Source organism: Enoplosus armatus, chromosome 2 (assembly GCF_043641665.1).
Source record: "Enoplosus armatus isolate fEnoArm2 chromosome 2, fEnoArm2.hap1, whole genome shotgun sequence".
Lineage (NCBI taxonomy): Eukaryota > Metazoa > Chordata > Actinopteri > Centrarchiformes > Enoplosidae > Enoplosus > Enoplosus armatus.
The window spans coordinates 1,649,192-1,670,370 of record NC_092181.1 but is presented as its reverse complement, the minus strand read 5'-3'; the positions used below and the strand labels follow the sequence as shown (position 1 = coordinate 1,670,370).

At 41.0% G+C, this 21,179-nt stretch overlaps 1 protein-coding gene across 1 annotated transcript; it reads right to left on the bottom strand.

Annotated features, from left to right (window-relative positions):
• Positions 1 to 447: 447 nt before the first annotated feature.
• On the bottom strand, positions 448 to 13,536 carry LOC139297656 (adhesion G protein-coupled receptor E5-like). Its single transcript, XM_070920421.1, has 17 exons — positions 13,506 to 13,536; positions 9,929 to 10,003; positions 9,420 to 9,569; positions 9,187 to 9,318; positions 8,332 to 8,469; positions 8,122 to 8,165; positions 7,717 to 7,827; positions 7,461 to 7,614; positions 7,199 to 7,318; positions 6,911 to 7,110; positions 6,610 to 6,777; positions 5,359 to 5,553; positions 4,295 to 4,512; positions 4,008 to 4,166; positions 2,913 to 3,081; positions 2,643 to 2,744; positions 448 to 2,160 (listed from the first exon to the last, which is right to left on the bottom strand). Exons 1-17 carry the CDS (start codon positions 13,534 to 13,536, stop codon positions 2,119 to 2,121), a joined length of 2,208 nt encoding a protein of 735 aa, XP_070776522.1. The 3' UTR covers positions 448 to 2,118.
• Positions 13,537 to 21,179: the final 7,643 nt, after the last annotated feature.

Below are 21,179 nucleotides of genomic sequence, written 5' to 3'. Positions count from 1 at the left end.
GCTGTAAAGCAAAGGTCACATGTCTGATTTTAAGTGTACCTGAGTAAATTACACGTAGTTACTTTCCACCACAGAAACATTGAAGAGAATCACAATCCTCATGGACAGTTCTTGATGTATATGCTTGATGCAACAGTAAGTGGGCAAGTCCCTTTCAGAAATGTCGCAACAAATTGACGCATTTCATGCTTTTATTCTGAAGGTAGACTCAGTGTGACTCATGTTGACTGTTGTCACCAGCTAGATGAAATCTATCTATCTATCTATCTATCTCTGTGTGTATGTATCCATGTATTTATGTATTGTATCTGTCTGTGTATGTATCTGCTTGGAACTAATGCTAATAAATCACACATAACAGATTTTTCTGATGAAATAGAAGCTTTAATAAAAATTTGTGTTGCATATTCTTTAAAGAAAACAGTACCGAACAACATACAACAAAACAAAGTAGAAAAATAAGTTCATATACCGTCAAACTAGAACACCTATAATATATTCTAACAATAAGATAATTACATTCACGAAATGCTGCATAATGCATGTAGCTTTTTCACATAAAAATACATGTTGCAATGCATGAATAAAAGGTATCATGGTCACAAAAAGCAGCCAGACATTAGAACCGAAGAACAGTTTAGTTGTTCCAACACGTACGTGGCCTTAATCAGCCAATTTAAATAGAAACAAACAGTATAGGTAAACAGTATAGATTGATTTGAAATCCACAAGGTCCCTCTCTTTTTTTCTGAAGATCAATGTCTTTGACATGATTTCTAGAAAAATATATAATTGACAGCTTTATTACGACAAGTAAACTGTTCAGATTCTGAAAGTGAGGCTGGTTCTCAAGTCTTCTTGATTCTCCCATGCACCATGTGAGTGAAGATGTGCTGGATTATCATTTTTTACAAGGAATAGTGCAATAAAATAAACAAACTCAGGTCTGTACAACTCCCATTAGACCTCATCAAAACAGCTGAAGTTCTCGTTTCAGGGGTATGATACCTTACAGTCACTAACAATGTGTGGAGGCAACAGCTAGAATAAGAAAACATGATAACAAAATGGAATTTTATTCCATAAACACACGTTTAATCGCAGGAAGCTGCAGGCCTATCAGAAGGGTGGGTCTGTTTTTGTGAATTGCCCAAGCAACCATTTTGGGCTGGATTTGTTTCCTTGGTTCATAATTTCAAGGAAAAAAATATATCTTCACATACACGAAAGGCACAGCTCAATTGCTCAATAGCTCAAACCAAAAAGATGGATTCTTTAAAAATAGCCACAAGTGATTTAAAAAAAAAAAAAGGAAATCACTTATTTTGTTTGTTAAAACCAAGAAACAACAGACATGAAGTCCTTGCAGAAGCCCACATGGGATTTGCAGGAACATGAAGGGAACATCGGAGCACTTCATGGATCATTTGCATCATCAGTCAGTTGTTCCCTTGACATTGTAACATACTGTTAAATACAGTACATGGAAACAAATATTTTCTTATTCTTATTTTGAGCTTATTTCTTTTTTAACGTAAAATACCCCGCAAACTGTTTGCTCATGCTTTAAACATTAAGAGCATCACTCACATTTTCTTGTAGCCTACATAATGTAGAATTTATAGTCTGCATTTGACAATAAATAGTATATATCACTATCACTTTGAATCCCTCTAATACAGCTTATATTAGGATTGTTACTGAAACATCTTCACTTTCACTTACAGAGCTCCTGAATATACACTTTTAGAAGTTGGCTACTTCCTGTCTGCTGTGACAATAATGGCAGTATAGGATTACTTCCCACTAAAATAAACATCCAGTCATTATCAATACAGCTTGATCCACCAGTACAGCACTGTGGCACATCATCAGTGAGGAAAATAGACTTTCTGACCCATAATGCAATTGATTGGCAGGTGATGCTACTCATATCAGTGGATTTAGGTTTACGGTTTTTGAGTTGTAAACCTTTGGTCCCATTAACGTAATTTGGGTCTGAAAGGCTAAAATAGACTTTCAGTTGACTTCGAGGTGAGTAAACAATGACTGAGTTTTTATTTGAAGTGATCCAAACCTTTAAAATCAGGGCTAACTTCGTCAAGATAAAGGTGTTCTTCATATTTGTGATTCTCCGGTGATCTGCCCACTCCGAGAACCCTAAATTAACACAATCAGCACAAGTTCAGAAACAATGTAAGACAATGTACTGTATGCAATGTGTATGCAGTGGTGGAAGAAATATGACTTTATTTAAGTAAAAGTAGCAATACTACAATGTAAAAATACTCAAAAGTATACTTAATTACACTAAAAGTTCTTAAGTATTACCAACAAAATGTACCTAAAGTATCTCAAAGTAAAAGCATGCATAATGCAAAATAGGTGTTGTAGTGCTACGTTATTATATATATATATATATATATATATATATATATATTATATTACTGAAATACAATTATCGATGCATTAACGTGTAAACAGCCTTTTCATGCTGTAGTTGGTCAAGGTGGAGCTAATTTTAACCAACCAATATACTGTTGGGTAGCTTGATCTCTAACAATGCATCATATTTTATAAGATCATCATTTGTTTTGTGTGTAGAATTTGAATCTGCAAAGTAACTCCACTTCAATGCTTACTTGTGACTGACTGCTGGAGGGATTGGTGCTGCTGAAGTCTGATAATCTCTTCTTCTGTGGTGTGCAGATACAGGAGAGGAAATGGGCATACTCATCTCTCACCTGCAGAGGGCAGCAGAACATCAGGAAAAAAACAATTATTCCAATGCAACCTAATGTCTTTGTTGTTAGACTTGCTCTTGTGTTAATCTCTCTCTTAGCCTCACACATGCAGCCCCCCCCCCCCCCACACACACACACACACACACACACACAGCCACTGTATCCTACCTGTTTAGACAGTAGGCAGTGCATGATGAAGACCAGCGCTCCCTGCAGGCTGTTGAGGATAGTGAAGATATATGCTACAGCTGGGGATCCCTTTTCAAACATGAAGGCCCCAAACACCCACATCAGACCCAATATGCACATCTGGGCAATCGCTGTCACAGTGAAAGCTCTGCACAGGAAAAGGGAGGATGAGGGGGTGGTGGATCAGAGAGGGAGACAGGGAGAGAGAAAGGAAAGATTAACATGAGCCTAAACACATGGGTGACTCAGTTACCACTGCAGTGTCTGGAAACCCCCAGAAGAGTGGAAAGGAAGAGAAAAAGGGCATGGGTACTCATCAGTTTACATTCTATAGAAAGAAAAGCCAAAGGCAACTGCACCCTTACAAAGACACAAGTTTCCAGCAATGTATTCTGCATGGGCCCTTTGTAGTATTAGGTGATGTATCCCTCTTATTCCTGTGAATAACTAGCAGTAAAATTCACATTGAGATACAGAGGAGATTAATAGCACATTAACCATCTAAAATGCCAGTGGAGACCAGGTTTTGATTTCAGTGTTTCTTTCTAGACTCACCGACTTAACCAACAATTCATCAATCAGACAAGGAAAAATCCATCTGAAATGTGGATGGGACACACATTTTTCCACTGACAAAAACCACAGAAACCGTTTTTCAGTCACATCAGTTCACATTCCCAAATCTCTGGACTAAATAGAAACGTCACTGATCGATGAACCAGTGAATCCAAGAATGGATCCAAAGATTTATCAAGGATTTTTGCATTAAAGCTAAGATGTTTTTTGCAGCTGCACGTTATTTATATAGTGCTGTCGTGTGGAGTACAAAATGAGTATGCTTAGATGGAGTTGGGGGGAAAAGTCCCTCAGTAGAGCCCCGTTAGAGAGCAGAGTGAAAACATTCTCTACATTTTTCCCTCACAAAACTCTCACATTCTTTCCATCCATGCATTTTTCAGTTGACCAACATACTCAGTGCTTGCTTGTGCGGTGGAATAGGTGAGGGTCACATTACCTCACACATTACAACAGCATGAGAAGACTCGCAAACAGCAAACAAACACACAAACTGACCTAATTTTGTGTAATTTGGAGAGGTCTGGGTTGAGGCTGGTGAACTTCTGGGCGAGCTTCCAGACGGTGACAATGAAAAAGAAGACGTTGAGGATGATGATGAAGCACACGGGGCCGAAGAAGCTCCAGATGAGGCCGTCCTTCAGGGACAGCCAGCAGCTAGTTAGGAGGAAGGAAACACATGTGCATGACAGGGTTTTTCTTACGCCACTGAGCCAGATAACAGCAGGTTACTGATGTAATCTATCACACATCAAGTGTGCAAACACACATACTGCAACACTTACTGCTGGTCAGTGCCGTATCCCTTTGGTCTAATGATGCCAGATATAACAACGATGACAAGGGGTGCCCCGTAACCGGTGACGAATAAGTAGAGGGGGCGAATGTTGGCGTTGAACACCAGGACCACCATACGGTACAGCTGCACCCCTTCTAACAGCATCCAGATAAACACTGCCAAGAAGAAGAAATGGAGCAGCGCAGCAACAAACCTGCAGCCGCCCTGTAATGTAGAAAGATGAGATCAGAGGGGAATGAAATGTCCACCGCATTCACAGCGGGAATCCGACAAAGAGAATACTTTGAAGAAGAAAATGTAAACAGCCATTTCCGATGATCATAACCTCAATTAGATTACAGTCAGATTCACTGAATTAAGACCAGAGGTGGAAGAAGGAGTTAGCATTCATTCTGTAAATTACTGGTTTATCATTACAAGTAAAAGTCCTGCATTCAAAATGTATTATCAGTAAAATCTACTTAAGTATCAAAAGTAAAAGTACCCATTTAGGCTCTTTCAAAATGAATATTATTAATGATATATAATATTATTGCATTATCATTAATAATCCATTAACATTTGACCAACAATTTAATATTGCAGCAGGTCGGGGTCGTGGTGTTAAAAGTATCTGCAGCTGTCAAATAGATGTACTTGAAATACAACGTGTGCCTCTGAAATGTAGTGGAGTACACATATAAAGTGGCATAAAATGGAAATACTCAAGTAAAGTACAAGTTCCCCAAAACTTAAATATAGTTACTCTCCACCACTGATTAAGACACTGGTGTTACACCATTGTTTCACTTAGCAGGGGTTTTTTTTGCCTCAAGAGAACCACAAACTGTAACGTGGCCGGAAGATGGGTTTGAGGTTCAATATTGCAGGAACATTAATGTGAAGCCTATTGAGTTGTTAACTGGGATCCACTTTGTAGCCTGTAAACAGGAAGATGAGTGGAATACTTCAACATTTGTAAATATTTGGATCAAATTACTTTCTTAGGGTAAACCATCACAATATTGGAGTCTGCGTAACGGAAGTCAGCATTTGCTGGCACAAACATACCACAGGTTCAGTTCGTGAAATGCCAGCCAGAAAGATGAGGTCAGCGTTGAAGAGGCACACGCAGAGGTGCAGGTGGATGGTGGTGCGGGTCCCTTGTATGGAGCGGCAGAACTTGAACGTCAGGATGCACAGTATGAGACACAGCAGGGAGATGATCAGCCCTATCTTGGTCACCACCAGGAGCCCGAAGGTGTGCTAACAGAGAAGACAGGTCAGGTGTTTAGCTGGAGTTATAAGGTCATCATTTACAACATAATGTGTGTGTGCGTGTGTGTGTTTACACTGACATATATGTGAGTGAGGAAGAGAGGGAAAGAGAGAGGCAGGTTTGTTGTCTTACTTACTCATCATTATCGTATTTAAAGCAGCTATAACTAATACTTGGCTCAAGCAAGTTGTAAACACAACATTGACATGCATTACATTTTAAAGCGGATATGGCACGCAGCCGCCTATCTACACATCAAGCAGATATGGAGCAACATCAGCCTTTTTTTGATGTTGTGTTTCTGGCCACCTGGTGAATATAAGTCCAATATTTAGTCTCCTCTTTGGTCTCCACTAACTCCTTTAGCTGCTAAATCAGAATCAGATCAGAATCAGAAACTGTTTATTGCCAAGTAACATACATTACAAGGAATTTGCTGTGGTCTGAAGGTGCTATTGTTTTGATAACAAATAAGTAGAATATAAAAAGTTAAATAAGAATAAGAATAAAAATAAGATAAGATAAGATAAATAACAAACAGTGCAGTGACCAGAAAAAAGTAAAGTGTCCAGCAGGGGGTGAGTGCGTTAATGTAACGCAGGGGGGACAGGGGTGATGTACGTTAATATAACATATAACTAGTGTTTGTGTTCAGGGGGGGGGTCAGCAGCGAAATGCTCCACTAGGTTCACCAGCTACTCGCTAATTTTGTCTGCCATGTGTTTCTGGGCAGGTAGATCATTTATCAGAGCTTCTTCGCTAAAACAGCTGCCTGCTGCGAGTATGAGTGCTTCCAAAATGTTCAATATTAAACGAATAAATTAATAAATAATCATGAAACAAACAATAACGAATAAATTGTGGAAAATATATATTTGAAACAATAATATAAAAGTCAATATTTAAAGTCATTATTACAGTACAAAAATTGTAAACTTAAACTTACTTCAATTTAATGTTTTGCGGTATTTTTCCCAGTAACATTTGTATTTCATGCCACTATTTATTTAAGTCTTTATAGTGTGTGTGTGTCTGCTTCTTACCTCCATAGGGTAGAGTGCCATTAACACAGCAAAGCTGCTCAGATGTTCAGATGTACACACGGTGTGTGTGGCATTGGAGTGCTGTTGATAGCAGCCATCTGTGGACCAGGTCCCTCTCTCACTCCAGTACGCACAGATGTGGCTCACCTCGGGGGACTCCTCTACGTCCTATGCACAAAACAAAACCAGGCTTCATTTATATCTTCGTATTCCAGCACTCTTTCGACTACAATGATCAAAAAAGTAACACATTGGTAGAAGTAGGACCACACTGGAAAGACTGTGGGTCAAGTGGGACTACCTGTAGATGTCTCAGGGTGATGTTGACAGGGCGGCTCAGGCTCAGAGTGGATGGGTTGGAGACCACAACAGACACAACTTTAGAGAAGATCTGAAAGGAGGGATCCACACCATCTTTTTCATGTCCTGTGAGCTCCCCAAAGGACCGGTTAACAGAGCCCTCAAGGTTCTTGTAGCTCAACAATGCAGCCAGAGCAAAACCTATAAAAGACAATAATAAGAAACATGATAGTATTTGATATACATTAAAAGTGTGACTTATTTGTCATAAGAGAAGAGAAGAGTTTACCAGGGTATGATCCCGTCCCAGCTGCTGTTGCCCAGTCAGTATCGAGGTTAGCATTCTCATTGCTCAGATGGATTGGTCCGGTGGGTCGAGTCGTTCCCCTGTGCACTGCAATCTCTGTGTCTATTTGAACACAGTTCACATTAGCTTTCCTACTTTTATTTATTAAACTCTGAATATATCATCGTCCATGTTAAAGGTCGGTAAGTTTCTACATTTTCAACTATAGTTTGCAGATCACGGATGAGCTTAAGGACTCTGTTACCTGTCTCAGTGGTCTCTAGCTTGGTGCGGTTGTCTTTGAGCTGTGGACCAATGAGCATAATGGCGTTCTCCACGACACCAAGCAATCTGGTCACACCGTCACTGCTGTCCACGTGACCAGGGGACAGGATGGCCACGGTCGCTGTGAAAAGTTTCTGCCCAAGTTGCAGGACACACAAGGGGGAAGTGAGAACACTGGATATGTTTGTATGTGTAAGAATGTGTGTGTGTTTGTGATTTGTATCTGCTGCCCTGACCTCCAGTAGCGCTTCTCCATCAGCCTTCCTTTCATGAGCGGTGCTGGGGTTAGACAGAGCCAAACAGTTGTTTCTCATCATGAACAAAATGTCTGCCAGTCCTTCGAGCGACTGAGAGACAGAGACAGAGACAGAAACGGAGAATAATGAGACTATTCAGTCTGCGATATACCAAAGTTCATGTATACTAAACCCTACAGGGCTGCGGGGTGGTCTAGTAAATACAGGAAATGAGCTGAAATGTTCTTTAACAGGACACTGCGCCCTGGGCTCCTGGACCCTGCACTCTGAGCTACATGAAGGGCAAATAAACCCTCCATAAGAGGTTAATACATTTGATTTCTTTCTGATTGTTGCAGAATGCATCATTATGCTAATACTTTAGTATCTAAACATGCGGCTTACCGGTGCAGACCCGCTGTCGGCATTGAAGCTGTCACAGTCGAGCTCTAGATGGGGACGGGAGCGAAACATCAGACTATCGTCGCACCAGTTGAGTTTGATACTTCACCGCAGTATGCATTGAAAGCAGAGGAGTGTGATCAAATCTACACAGCAAAGCAGCGGCACTGAACAGAAACTGATGTAAGTGATGGTGATGGAGAGGTAACTCACCTGAGCATGGGGTCCTTCTGGTGCCATAATTAGTGTATCCTTTTGGACACTTGCACCAGTAACTCCCATTAATGTTTTCACAAGTCCCATCCACTCCACAGAGGTCTTTCATTTCATCTTCCTTGCATTCATCTATATCTGTGGATGGAGAGGAAGCAGAGACATAAGTAATCATTGGCATTCCTTAAGGGCAATGGTTTCAACGACTCCAGTCTGAAACAAATCTGAATACAGCAGGTATTGCTAACGGATCAGACATCTCTGCAGTGTAACCAGGGGCACGGCCGTGTGAGTCCTTCATTGTTGGCAAAAAGATCTTAGAGACAGTTTCAGAACTTTCCCGGCAACCAGTGTCGTGAGATGTTGTCTTGCCATTTCAAGTTAGTTAAAAGCTGCAATTTGATGTAGTGGGAGGCAGGAGATGGCTTTGTGGTTTAGGTCAGAGTACAGGGAGTTATAATAGTTGAATCGTGATGAAACAAAAGCATGTATGACCTTTTCGAGATCAGCTCAGGAAAGTGCTCCTTCGGTGGAGGGACGCTACGAGCTCCCCGATTCTTTCGTAGTTATTGAGAGTTTTATTTGAATGTGAGACGTGTGCTCATATCCCTGAGACCAGAGGGACAGTTTTCATATCTGTTTTCTCACACCAGAGTTTTCAGGACTGGGTGAGTATGTACGGACCGTACATTGATTGACATCTCCCTCGCTCTCCAGTTCTTTTTGTCCCACCTGTTGAAGGCGGGGGCAACTTCCACCATTGTGATTCTGTTGAGCACATTGTTTTTGTGATCCCAGCAAACTCACAGTACAGAACCAATCAACTCCCACCTGAGAAAAGTAGACACGACTCACCTATGCAGCCTCCGGGGCCGCTGTTGGCGTCGGTGTACCCAGAGCGGCAGCTGCAGCTGTAGTTCCCAATCAGGTTAGAACAATACGCAGCGTGACCACAGATATTGGAATCTTCGATGCACTCGTTGACATCTGACAGAACAAGTGAAGACCGGTTGGACAAGAGAGAAATACTGAAGAGAAACACACACACTCTCACACACACACACACACACACACACACACACACTCACCTTGGCACTGTCCATCTACCACTGTGAAGTTATACTTTTGATGAATGTTTTTGTACCCAGTCTTGCACTGACAGTAGTAGCTGCCGACCGTGTTGAAGCAGTTTGTGTACTTCCCACATGCTGCTTCGGAATGAGAGCACTCATTATCATCTGTAGATTTGGACACAAACACATAAAGCAAAGACAGTACAAATACAGTGATAAATCTCACAGATCAATACATAATAAAACATACTGTACTGTATCTTTCTTTTTTGAAATGGTGGCGATCTAAGAATTTAAACCTCTTCTACTGTTGTTTTCATTGCAATCCACTCTGGAAATGAGCGGTGCTTTAAAGCCTAAAATGGAAAAACGAAGTGGAATGTCATTTAAAAAAAGTCTACTTTTTAGAGGTATTGCATAACGGGTGTTCTTGTCTTGAGTAGAAGCCACAATAAAGCATCAGTGTACAGAAGCTAGACAGTGGAGAGGGATGGTTAAAATCAGAGGTCACCGCCGATTATTACCAACACAGACACGGCCACGACTGACGAAGCCCTGGAGACACTGAGAGTAACATTTCCACAGCATACACAATAAGCCTGTGAGGACAGAGAGAGATGTCACTTAGTTGCAATTCACAGTTAAGGCAAACTCTTACAATAACAAGGAAGACACAATAAAGCAGAGCAACCACACCTGTGCGCTTTGCCCTTTTTTAAACTTTATTCATCCAGTCTCTGAGAAACTTCCAAGCATCATTTTTGCCAAGAAAGGCCATTTGAACAGCACAAGTCACCCTTGAGTTGGCTCCAAGAGTGTAACCCTGGGCACAGTAGTGGAACCCCATTTTCATTTTTGTGCCTGCCCCCTACAGCAACATGTAAGAAAACTTCCCCAGACTTAAAAGTTGACAATTACATGCAGTGTTTCTGCCGAGCTATTACACAACTTCCAGTAATGATGTTGTTCATTTACATGTCAAAAGGAGTTCCTCTTTTCTAAACGACCCTTGCTGAAGAGGAAGTAGCTTGGATTCATATGTTGACCATACGGAGTCATGGCAATATAAAAGCATCAAAACATCAACAGAAACTCAAACAATTCCTACATTATATTCCAGTTGTCCATCGAAGCTCCCTGTGCTCAGTATGGTACAAACCCTCACAGTTTCTCTAGCTAAGTACATCACCTCAGTGTCGCAGTATTGTCTCCTCGTAACTCCAAAACTCCACTGGAAGTAGGATATTTAATAAATGAATGGTAAAGGGACAATTATTTGGAGCTTCAGGAACATATGGAGTGGTTTGACTCTAAGTTTATATGGATTTTTTATTAACCACGCTAGCAGCATGGCACTAGAGATGACAGTCTGTGGGAAGGTCAGTCAGGCAACACTGGTGCAGCATTATCCGCAGCTATTGGATTATTGACATTTTGAACAGATGTTCATGGTCCCCACAGGATGACGCTTAATGACTTTCATCTAACACCAGCAGCAGGGCAAACTTTTCATTTATCCTTTGAAATATCTCAACCCCTACAAGGTGGACTGGCACAACATGTTGTACAGACATGATGGATCCTAATGGCTTTGGTGATTGCCTGGCTTTGAGTGAAATGTCTCAACACTATTGGATGGATTGCCATCAATTTCTGTACAGACAGTCAGGATGAAATGTAATATATCCGGTGATCCCTTATCTTTTCATTTCGTACAATCATCAGGTCTAAATTTCAGTTTGTTTAATGGCCAAAATCCTGCAAAACTAATGACATTCCCATCAGCCTCAGCTGTACCATGTTTATTGCTGATTAGCAAATGTTAGCATGCTAAAATGCTAAACTAAGATGGTAAATATGCCTAAATATTACAGCTGCTAAACATCCAAATGTTAGTATTGTTATTGTAACCATGTTAGTTTGTGGACTAACATGCACTGCTCTGTCTAGCACACAGAGAAGCTAGCATGGGTGCAGACTGTTGGTCTTGATGATACATGGGTCACCGCTGGAATCCATTGTAAGTTCTGCTGCTTCAAGCTGACTGCATCTGCCAGGTGAGCTTGTGTGTGTGTGTGTGTGTGTGTGTGTGTGTGTGTGGGTGTGTCCATCTGGGTAACATGCGTACATGACTCATGGTGTCTTTCTCTGTCTTGTGTAATCACCTGCAACCTCTGACAACGAGGACATATTTCACACAAAGTGCAGCTTCTTGTCCACTTGAATCATCCCTTAACACAGCTAGTGAGTAACTTTAACCCTTGTTTCCACGGTTTTGCTGAATTACATATGTGCATGATCCATTTCAGTGTGATTATTTTCTTCTTCCTGCTAAACACACGACATCAGACACATGTCAGTCACATTTTTTGACTCATGAGTCACTAGTCAGGCAGAAAGCAGCGCCCCCTTCACATGGTGTAACTGAAACAAATACACCAAATCTGGCTCCCTCTGTGTTTCCCTCCCTCGATCACAATGAGCCCTCTGTTGCTCTCTGATGATACTGGAGCTCCCACAGTAACACCAGGCACAGTTTGACAGTGAGTGTGTGAGACAGTGTGACTGAGTCTAACTTTTTCACTAAGTAACTGTGGACAGAAACAAAGTCTGAAAATATACAAAGACTGACTTTGTGCTCAGCTCGCAGCTGACTTTCATTCACCAGTAATCACAGTGGTGAATGAGAATAGTTGTCTGGCACATAAACTGTCCTCTCTGTATGTCTCTTTGTCTCACATTTCTTTGTAAGCTCTATGTTGCATTTTTTGACCATCTCTCGTCCATTACATTATTATTAACACAGTAGCAGCTCTTGTATTCTCAAACTGGGCTTCCTATAGGCCAAACCCAAACTGTTTAAATCCAAAAGTATATTATGCAACACTATAAGCCAGCGCAACAAGTTGTAAACACAACACTGACATATTATCACCTTATAAAATTGTTATGGCCAACATGTTAGCAAACATGTTGTCTATTTACACATCCAGCAGACACAGAGCAACACTAGCATTCATTTGGAGTCCTTTTTCATGCAACTTTTTAGCTCTGTTTTTGGTCTCCACCCACTTCTGAGGGAAATCTATGACTGCTTAGCAGCTAAATGTTCCACTATATTCACAAGATAGTCGTTAACTTTGTCTTTGAGGCATTGGGTAAGCACACAGTGGGTTATGAGAGCTTGGAGTGGAACCAAAACCATAACATTGTGGCCAGAACACCAAAACAATGAGCTGAAAGAAGCTAAAATGCTCCATCAAGCTGTGGGACACCGCAGTGTTTGGTGATAATTCTTGATGGGTTTGTCACTACGAGTGACCCCTTTTACATTATACGCAGGCTTTTGAAAATATTGACCAGAGCAGCTTTAAAAACTAGTGTTGTTATATTGGGTACTTCCTGGCTACTTCACTGTGTTTGCTGCAAACGTGAACCAACAAGAAACACGTTTGGCTGTGGTTAGGAAACGAAACAAAGTGTGATATCATTACATAAAGGGAATGAACAGATAAACAGATTACTTTTTATATTGACATACATTTTTCATGTATTTAGTTTCACATTAAGATTTTCATAACAGACTCCAGGCAACATTATAATCTTACAGTTTATAAAGGATATGTAATATAACCTGGAGTATAGTGTTATATGGTAGTTCAGTACAATCTATTATGTTTTAGATGCATGTCCTGCATAGTTTGCATATGTGTACTTAGGGCGAGTATAATGTATGACATCTGTACAAAGATGGACACTAAACTTTATGTATACAAATGTCACCCCTTCTACTAACACATTTACAAGTTGTGACCAATAATAGGTGGTAATAGCTGCCAAGGTTGAGCTTATTCAAAAGAGGGAAATTCAGAAATAGAAGCTAATACTCTAATAAAGAAATGAAATGTACGTATATTTCAATAGCTGCCAAAAGCTGACTGAAACAAACAAAAAGTACAGAAACTGAAGTGACTTTCTAAATTTCCCTGTACGTTTTGTTTCACTTTAAGTCACACACTCCCACCCAGTCTCTCACACACACACACACACACACACACACACACACACACACACACATTGTGCTCTCATTGATAGACTTACCAAGAATAAGTAGCTCCTTCCCAGACCCCATGTCAAAGGCAAACCAATATTCCCACACAGCTGATCACTTTATCAGATCACTATGAATTAGCTGTAAATCTGGTTGATGTCCTGTGATAAAAAACTTTTTGGATCCTCTCGTAAAGTTCATGAAAGATGTCAGTATTTTCTCTGACTTCTCTGTAGTCCAAAGTCAATAAAATCCACCAAGTATAAACAAAAAGTGAACATTAAAAAGATGAATCCTTTCTGTCGAGGACAATTCACCCCACCTCTTCACCCCTTCACCAGCTTTCTTCCTCTCTCAGATTCAGACTCTCAGCTCCAGAATGCATCGCTCTCCCCCTGACCCCCCCCCCCCCCTCTCTCTCTCCCTTTCACTGGTCTGTGTGGACGTGTTTCTCTCGCGTCACTCTTTCTTGCTCTTTTCTTTCACTCCATATCTTTCCATGTGTACACATTTCTCACACTGGCACCGTATCACATTGCTTAGCCCCCCCGTCTTTCACATTTCCCTTTACGCTCCAGTGGGCTCTATTTCAGGAGCTATTCACAACAGAAGAAGAGAGGAGGGGGGAACAGAGACCGAAGAGAGGGCGATGACTAACGCTCAGTCTAAACAGCTGCTGCCGTACTTGAGTTTTGCCAGTAAGTAATCTTATATCCGTTCCCATTCTCTCCAACTCCTACTCTCCAGCTCCTCCTACCCCCCCCCTCCCTCCCTCCCAAATGTTCAGCCCTTCACCCACTTCCAGTGACAAACCTTCTGAGTTTTCTCAACCCCCCAGACAGCAAAAACAAACAAAGTGGAGACGGATGCAGGATGACTTCTCTTCTCTGGTGAAATCCACGACACAAAGATGTGGTTCAGAGGAATCAGAGTGATAACATGATACCATTAAAATTAACTCTATCATCTAATGACGCAGAGCTCCACACACACTGAAGAATATTCTGTCACCACATCGAGTTAAGGTTTCACGACGGCTCAAAAAGTGGGTTACTGAGGACACTTTGGTGAGTGCTGGGTGAGTATTAACCACATAGAAACGAAAAGCCACGAGGCCCCATCTCCCTCAGTTACTGTAGCTCCATCTGTCAGGCACCCGTGCAGTTTACAGCGATAAAGAAGAAGAAGGCTTTTAGGATGAGGACTAGCTAACTGATAATGCTAACATAATAGCGTGTCTACACATGTAAGCTTGTTAGTTGAACATGCTAACGATTGCAGCTTCTGTTTAATCCATTCTTACACTTTCGCTCTTGTGTTTTTGGTTCTGGAAAGGCTAAAACTCATACACCATCCAAACTCTTTAAATGTGGAGAATCACTTTTACTGCAGCTTCATGTGGAGAAATCCCAAAGCTTGACAGGCCTACCATGCGTAGTTACTGTTATTGCTGTAGGGCAGGGGGGGTCAGTTGAATTTTGCTCTACTTCTGATGCAAGAAGACACATAAAACAAACATGCAAAACACAGCAGCTGTGAGGGAGAGGACAGAAACACAAAGTGTGTGAACATGTTAGACAACTGGAGAGTGAGAGGAGAGTAGTGAGAGCGCAGTAAGAACATATGAACACACTCAATGTATGTGTAGGAGATTCAGATTCGTACTTTTTCCAGATGTTTGAAATGATCTCAGTTGTCATGGTTGCCATGCAGCACATAAAAACAACCTCTACCACATATCTTTAATTTTTTAAGTCTTAAGCATGGGACACAGATGGTAGGTGATAATTTGAGGTTATCTGTGCATGCTGCATGCAGTGGTGTGTAGATAGGAAGCAACTGGTCAGCAAATCTCTTCTGTTTGTAGTGAGCAAAACATACACAAACATTAACAAGCTGGTTGTGTTTTCTCAGCCCTTCTCAGCTCGCTCACAGTGAGCCAAAAGCTAGCTGACATGATCTCTTTTTCCTCCCTTCAGTCTCTCGTTGTTTCTCTCGGTCTTGGTTTTCTTAAGCATCATCTTGACTCTCCGTCATCGTTTTTCATCATATTGGCGCAGACGGAGGGCCAGACATAGGGAGACGAACCAGCAAACACATGGAGACAGACAAACCACCCGCACATGTCGGCAGGAAGAGGAAGAGAGAATTCAAGTTCATGTCCTCTCAACTTGTCTAGTAAACAAAAGGCTAAATAAAAGCAGATGCATCTTGCTAACAAAGCATTAGTGTGTGTGTGTGTGTGTGTGTGTGTGTGTACATATCGATCTGTCTTTGTTTGTCTATGTCTGTGTGTCAGCGGGTGTCAGGCTGGGAAAAGCAACAACAACTGTATCTGTAACTGTACGATCATACACTTCATTGTTTCCACATGGGGAGGATCTGTCAGTGTGACTGTGTGTATGTGCTCATGTTGGCAGCTAGTGAACATTAATGGATGTCTGCCCATTGTGACCATCAGTCATCCAAAAGGAGAAACTGTGTGGGAAAAATGTAATCTGTCAGAGGGATAATGTGATTTATACTGTGTTATTTAATGTTATTTAAGACTAACGTGGCAGTGACCATTAGACAGTTATGAGGAGGCTGAATGTGTGGTTATGGTTTATTTCTAGTTGTGAACCTAACGTGTGCATGAGTGTGTGACTTATTGTCACCTGATTAAAAGAGCTGAACTGAATCACTTCTCTGGCCGCCTTTCCACACAGACACAGTACCGTATGTATGCAAGTACACAAAGTGGCTGAGCAGTGTCCGTCTGTGGGCAACTAACCTGCGACACCACAGACATGTTGCACATGTTGTGCAGGTTAGACTTTGAGAAACATGATGTAACTGGAGGCTTTTTCTCCACTTTCCTCCAACAAAGTTTGTGTCCTGACCTAAACTAAGTCCATGATGTCCAATCTGTATGTGCAAGCTTTTGTTTCGGATTAAGCTTTAAGAACTACATAATTGTAAGATCCATTATTACATTTGTGCTTGTGTGTCTATCACTGAGATCAAAATAAGTTATACTGTAATGCCTTCAAGTGTTAGATCATGAGATATGGGTGAGATCACGTGGACACGGACAGCTCCAGGCAGGGACACAGTTTGACACACTGGGCTCCACTTCTCACTAATGCTGTAAATCAGGAACTTTGTACTAACATGACATTTTACACAAGTTCTTTCTACCAGGAGTCCTACTCAGCCTGTGAAAACAAGCTTTTCGGTTTGTGCTTGAGAAATCTGCATTACAAATTGGTGGTGCAGGATTTGAAAGAGGTGGGCATTTAGGACGGGTGGGAGTCTAATGAATGACGCCATTGAGTAGCGCTGTGGGATCCCTATACAATACTTTTTTTTGGAAGTGCAATACTACATCGCATTAATCCTTTTATTAAATATCCAACCAACATTGAGCAATGAGGCTACAGACGCTTTCAACAGTATCTTCATCTGGGGATGGAGTCTGCTCAGTTGTCAAGCCCTGAATCTCCTTCTAGATTACTGGTTATCACTAACTATACATGGATGTAGCAACAGGAAGATCTCCAGGACATCAACATTTCTAGAAAAACAAAGCCTGATTGCAGCATGTATCTTGTTTTATCTGGTTTTGAAGGTGGTGCAACATCTGAGCGTTGTTGTGGGGACATAAAACTGTTTACACAGCCACGTTGTGGGGACTTGCCCTCCTTTTGGGCGACAAAACACAAGTCCCCATTACGTAAATCATTACATTTTAGCAAAATATATGTTATAATTTCATTCATTATTGCTGATAAAGTTCAATCTAGAAGCTGTGCTCTGGACCAGCCTGTTTTGTTTCCTCAGCTAAGCCTGACAGACTAGAAGAGTCTGAAAGTGCTTTTACATCAAAGTAAAAAATCATTGGTTTCAAAGTTAGGATCTCAACCCAGCCATGGGTCGTGGGAGAGTTTGGATTGATCCCCAAGGGGTTGGCAATAAATATATACAGAAATATTAATCAGTTGTTGTCAGCTACAGACAACTTTTCTCAGTAAAATATACTTCTTGCTATACCTCAGCTGCCCACAAATTTAGGGTTACTTTGGAAGAAAGATTCTTTATCCGTCCCTCATATGAGTAGTGTTGTATCAAAGTAGTGTGGTGGAAAGTTTCTGTGTAATGTTATAAATGTGGAATCAGACTTTATAATACGGATGACTAAATGTCAGTGGCCAGAGCTGCTGGCACACACTCACACACACAAACAGGATGTGTCCATATGGAAACAGAAGAGTAAAGGATCATAATCACACAGTCGCAGTTGCTGTTTACATCCTGAGACTCAGTTGGGAGCAGAGACAAACACCAAGCTTTGGAAAAGAGCTTTTCACTGGTTTTTCACCAACTCTGGGATCATATAATCTTATTAATATAAGGTTGAGGCAACAGAAAGAGTAACTCATCCTCTTCCCCCCCTCTCACATCCTTTGTGATCACTTCTTTTCTTCTCTCTTTTTTCATGTATGTCATCACTTCGTATTGGACTCTATTTCACCATGTCTTTTCCGTACTTATCAACTCCTACCTTACAGTAATACAACTTCATGAAATTAGAGTAGGGACAAGTGTAACCAAAAGTAGTAGATTGCCTGTAGGTTATGGGAAGCAGGTTGTGTAACTTATTGCTCATAGAAATGAAAATGTACAGACTTGACTCAGCATCACATTCATTTTAATCTTTTCTAGTTTAATTACTGTAAATGGCATGTTACAAGCAAATAGTAAATCTGTTTTCATATGTCGGTATTATTAATGGTGGCTCACTACGAAACTATTTGTTTAATGATTTATATCCCAATAATAGCAATGATAATAACTGCAAAGAAAATAATAATAGTACTGGTCTACTGTTGTTTTATCAACGCAAATTACAGAATAAATGTATTTTTAAAGCACTTAACAATAAAAGTATTATTTCGGTTTTCAGTGTAAACCACTCAAAAACCTATATGTTGTTGGGTTTAACAAGTAGAAGCAGTAAAACATGTGATGTACAGTACATGCTGTACCAAACTTACTCTGTGTGCGCCTCCCTTTTTCTTCTGCTTTTATACTGCATATTTTTAACCAGAAGCGCTGCTCAAACTTTTTCCGAACCTCAAGTGGTTTCCTTCTGACGCCACAAACACCAGTGACATACTTTCAGAGGCAAGGTATACATGTATACACACACACACACACACACACACACACACACACACACACACACACACACATACGTACGCACCCACAATTGTGGTTGAAATCTTGAGACTGCGACTGCTTGCCTTCAATCTGCCATTGCTTCAAAGCAATGCAGGAAGAAGAGCGGGGTAGTGAAAGCGTGTGTGCACTATGTGGGATTTAGATGGCCTATTACGTGGTTTGAGTTTCAAGTGAAGAGGAGTCGGCCACGATCTCAGGCCGCACCGCCACTGGCTTGTGTTTATGATGCTCAGCAACAAGCAACAGCAGCAGCGTCTTTGCAGCTGTGTTTTCATGGCAGCCACTGCTGCTGACAACAGGGCTGTTATTATCTGTTATCCTTACCTACCTCTGTCAGACACATAGAGAATCCAAATGAATTTACAAAACACATCAAACTAAGACTAGCGTGTTTTCTGTGTTAATGTGCAGTATCTTCTGAAGTCAGTCTGTGGTTGTGGCGGGGGCCGAGGAAGAGGAACTCCTCAGTCTGAATCTCAGAAGACTTTATCCTGAAAGGATTCTGAAAATGGTTTCACAGAGTTCGTCCCAGGATGGTAAAAGTGAGAATTTCATTCCATAACTAATGAAGTAACAATAATTAACATTAACATTTAGCATTAAAACCGCCATAGACAACTGAATTATAGAGTAATTGATTGATTCTTCAGTTTTTTCAGGGAACATCCTGGAACCACATCATGGTCCTGGGATTCCACTAACCAATGTGCAAACCGTGCTTAAACAGCCCTCTTTGCCAGTTGCTTTACTGTTAAAACTATTAAAACACGACTCAGACATTCGGCCGGAAGCTCTTGCTTGTGCTGTGAAAGGGTGTGAAAATGTACCCCTTCACAGCCGAGAACCGAAAAAGCAGAAGCAGCAAAGTGTAGATGCTCTTACTTCGCACTCTGATGCAAAACCAAGAGTTTACAACACAAATTTATGTAAACCTTCCTCTGGGTGTCTATATTAGTCAACCTTCAGGTTTATGAAACAACAAAAAATACAGAATTCAATATTTAAACTGAAATTGTCTCTTTGAGTACTGATCATGTTGACTAAAGAGTGGTCTTCCTTGTCACTTTTGTTTTTCATTTTAAACCTGCATTAATTGATTTTAAGTGACATATTACACATACTATTATTATATTATGTGGAGTCATGTTATTGTCCATCTGATGAATGTCCAAGATTCTCTCTCCTCTGCTTTTGGTCTCCACCAACTACTGAGGGAAATATCTGGTTCTTTAGCTGCTAAATGCTCCGCTATGTTCACCAGCTAGTCGCTAACTGTCTGTCTGCTGATTGTTGGTGAGCAAGTAGTGTACAGCCGGTTTATTAGAGCGTTTTTGCTGAAACAGAGAAGACACTGAGAGGCATAAAGAAGTGAAAGTATCCAGTATTTTACATGAAAAAAAAGATAGAAATTGCTGTGTCATATGTTTTTTAAGTACCTTCATATATTATTCATCCTGATCAGAAAGGAGGCAAGAAATGGATTCATGGAGTACTGTGCTGGCTATATATTTCTTTTTTCATTACTGACTCTGTGCATTACAACATTTCAGCAGATTTATATGAAACCATCTGAGATCTGCATCTGGAGGAAATTGTTGTGGTTTCCTGCCGCACCATTTAGAAGTTTCATATGATTTCAGATTGAAGGCAGCGTGTGTCATTATGCACTCTGGTAATCAACCTGGCTCTGCAGCCAACACAACGCAGGAACTCGGCTCCCTATCGCCCCACCAGCTTGCCTTCCTATGTCCTGAAGAAACTGTTGTTTCTACAAACCGCTGCCCCGCCACAGTTTATCCAAGTTCACCAGGTGGAAATCATAGCAACAGACTTGTCAGGCGCCCTCCTTCCACCTATCACGTCCTGAGGAAGCTCTCACCTCGTTGGTTCCTGTATGATGTGGTTTCCCCACATTATTACAGCAGGGGCATCATGCTGGTCGTCATCCAAACACAGCAACAGTTTTTAATTATCCCTGGAATATGTGGCGCAGAGGAAAATGTATATTTGGGAGTATTTTCCTCTCCCTGTGTGCTGATACAGCTATAAGACTGATTGCCTGTTTCTTTTTTCTTTCCTCACCTCTTAAGGCTAACATAAGCAACGTGTGGTCCAAAGTAAATGTGACACTGTTGTGTACTCCTACTGTAATATAAACGAATGTAATGCTTCTGAAATTGTGACAAACTGTCTGTGTGAGTGTGTGCGCACGTCCCTTTTCTGGGATGTCATCTGGACTCCATGAACCTCACTGTTTATATCAGACTCCATTAGAGGCCATATGTCCATGTATACAAAGGCATACACAGAGAGAGAGGGATCAGATTTAATGAATTAGAGTTGCCTCACTGTTTTTCCCTCTGTTCCAGCTCAATTGATCTTTATCGTTCTAATTTAAAAATATGTGTAGATTTGCCTCCTCTAATATCCTCAGTTGTGCGTTTATTTTGTCTCCCTCATCGTCCCTCCCTCAGTCTGTCTCTGAAGTGAGGGGGTGGAGT

Coding starts and splice junctions, on each gene's coding strand:
- LOC139297656 (XM_070920421.1), bottom strand. CDS start 13,536: ATGGGGTCTGGGAAGGAGCTACTTATTCTTG. Junction 10,004..13,505: donor GAAGGAGCTACTTATTCTTG/GTAAGTCTATCA, acceptor CTGTCCTCACAG/GCTTATTGTGTATGCTGTGG. Junction 3,082..4,007: donor TCCAAATTACACAAAATTAG/GTCAGTTTGTGT, acceptor TTTCCTGTGCAG/AGCTTTCACTGTGACAGCGA.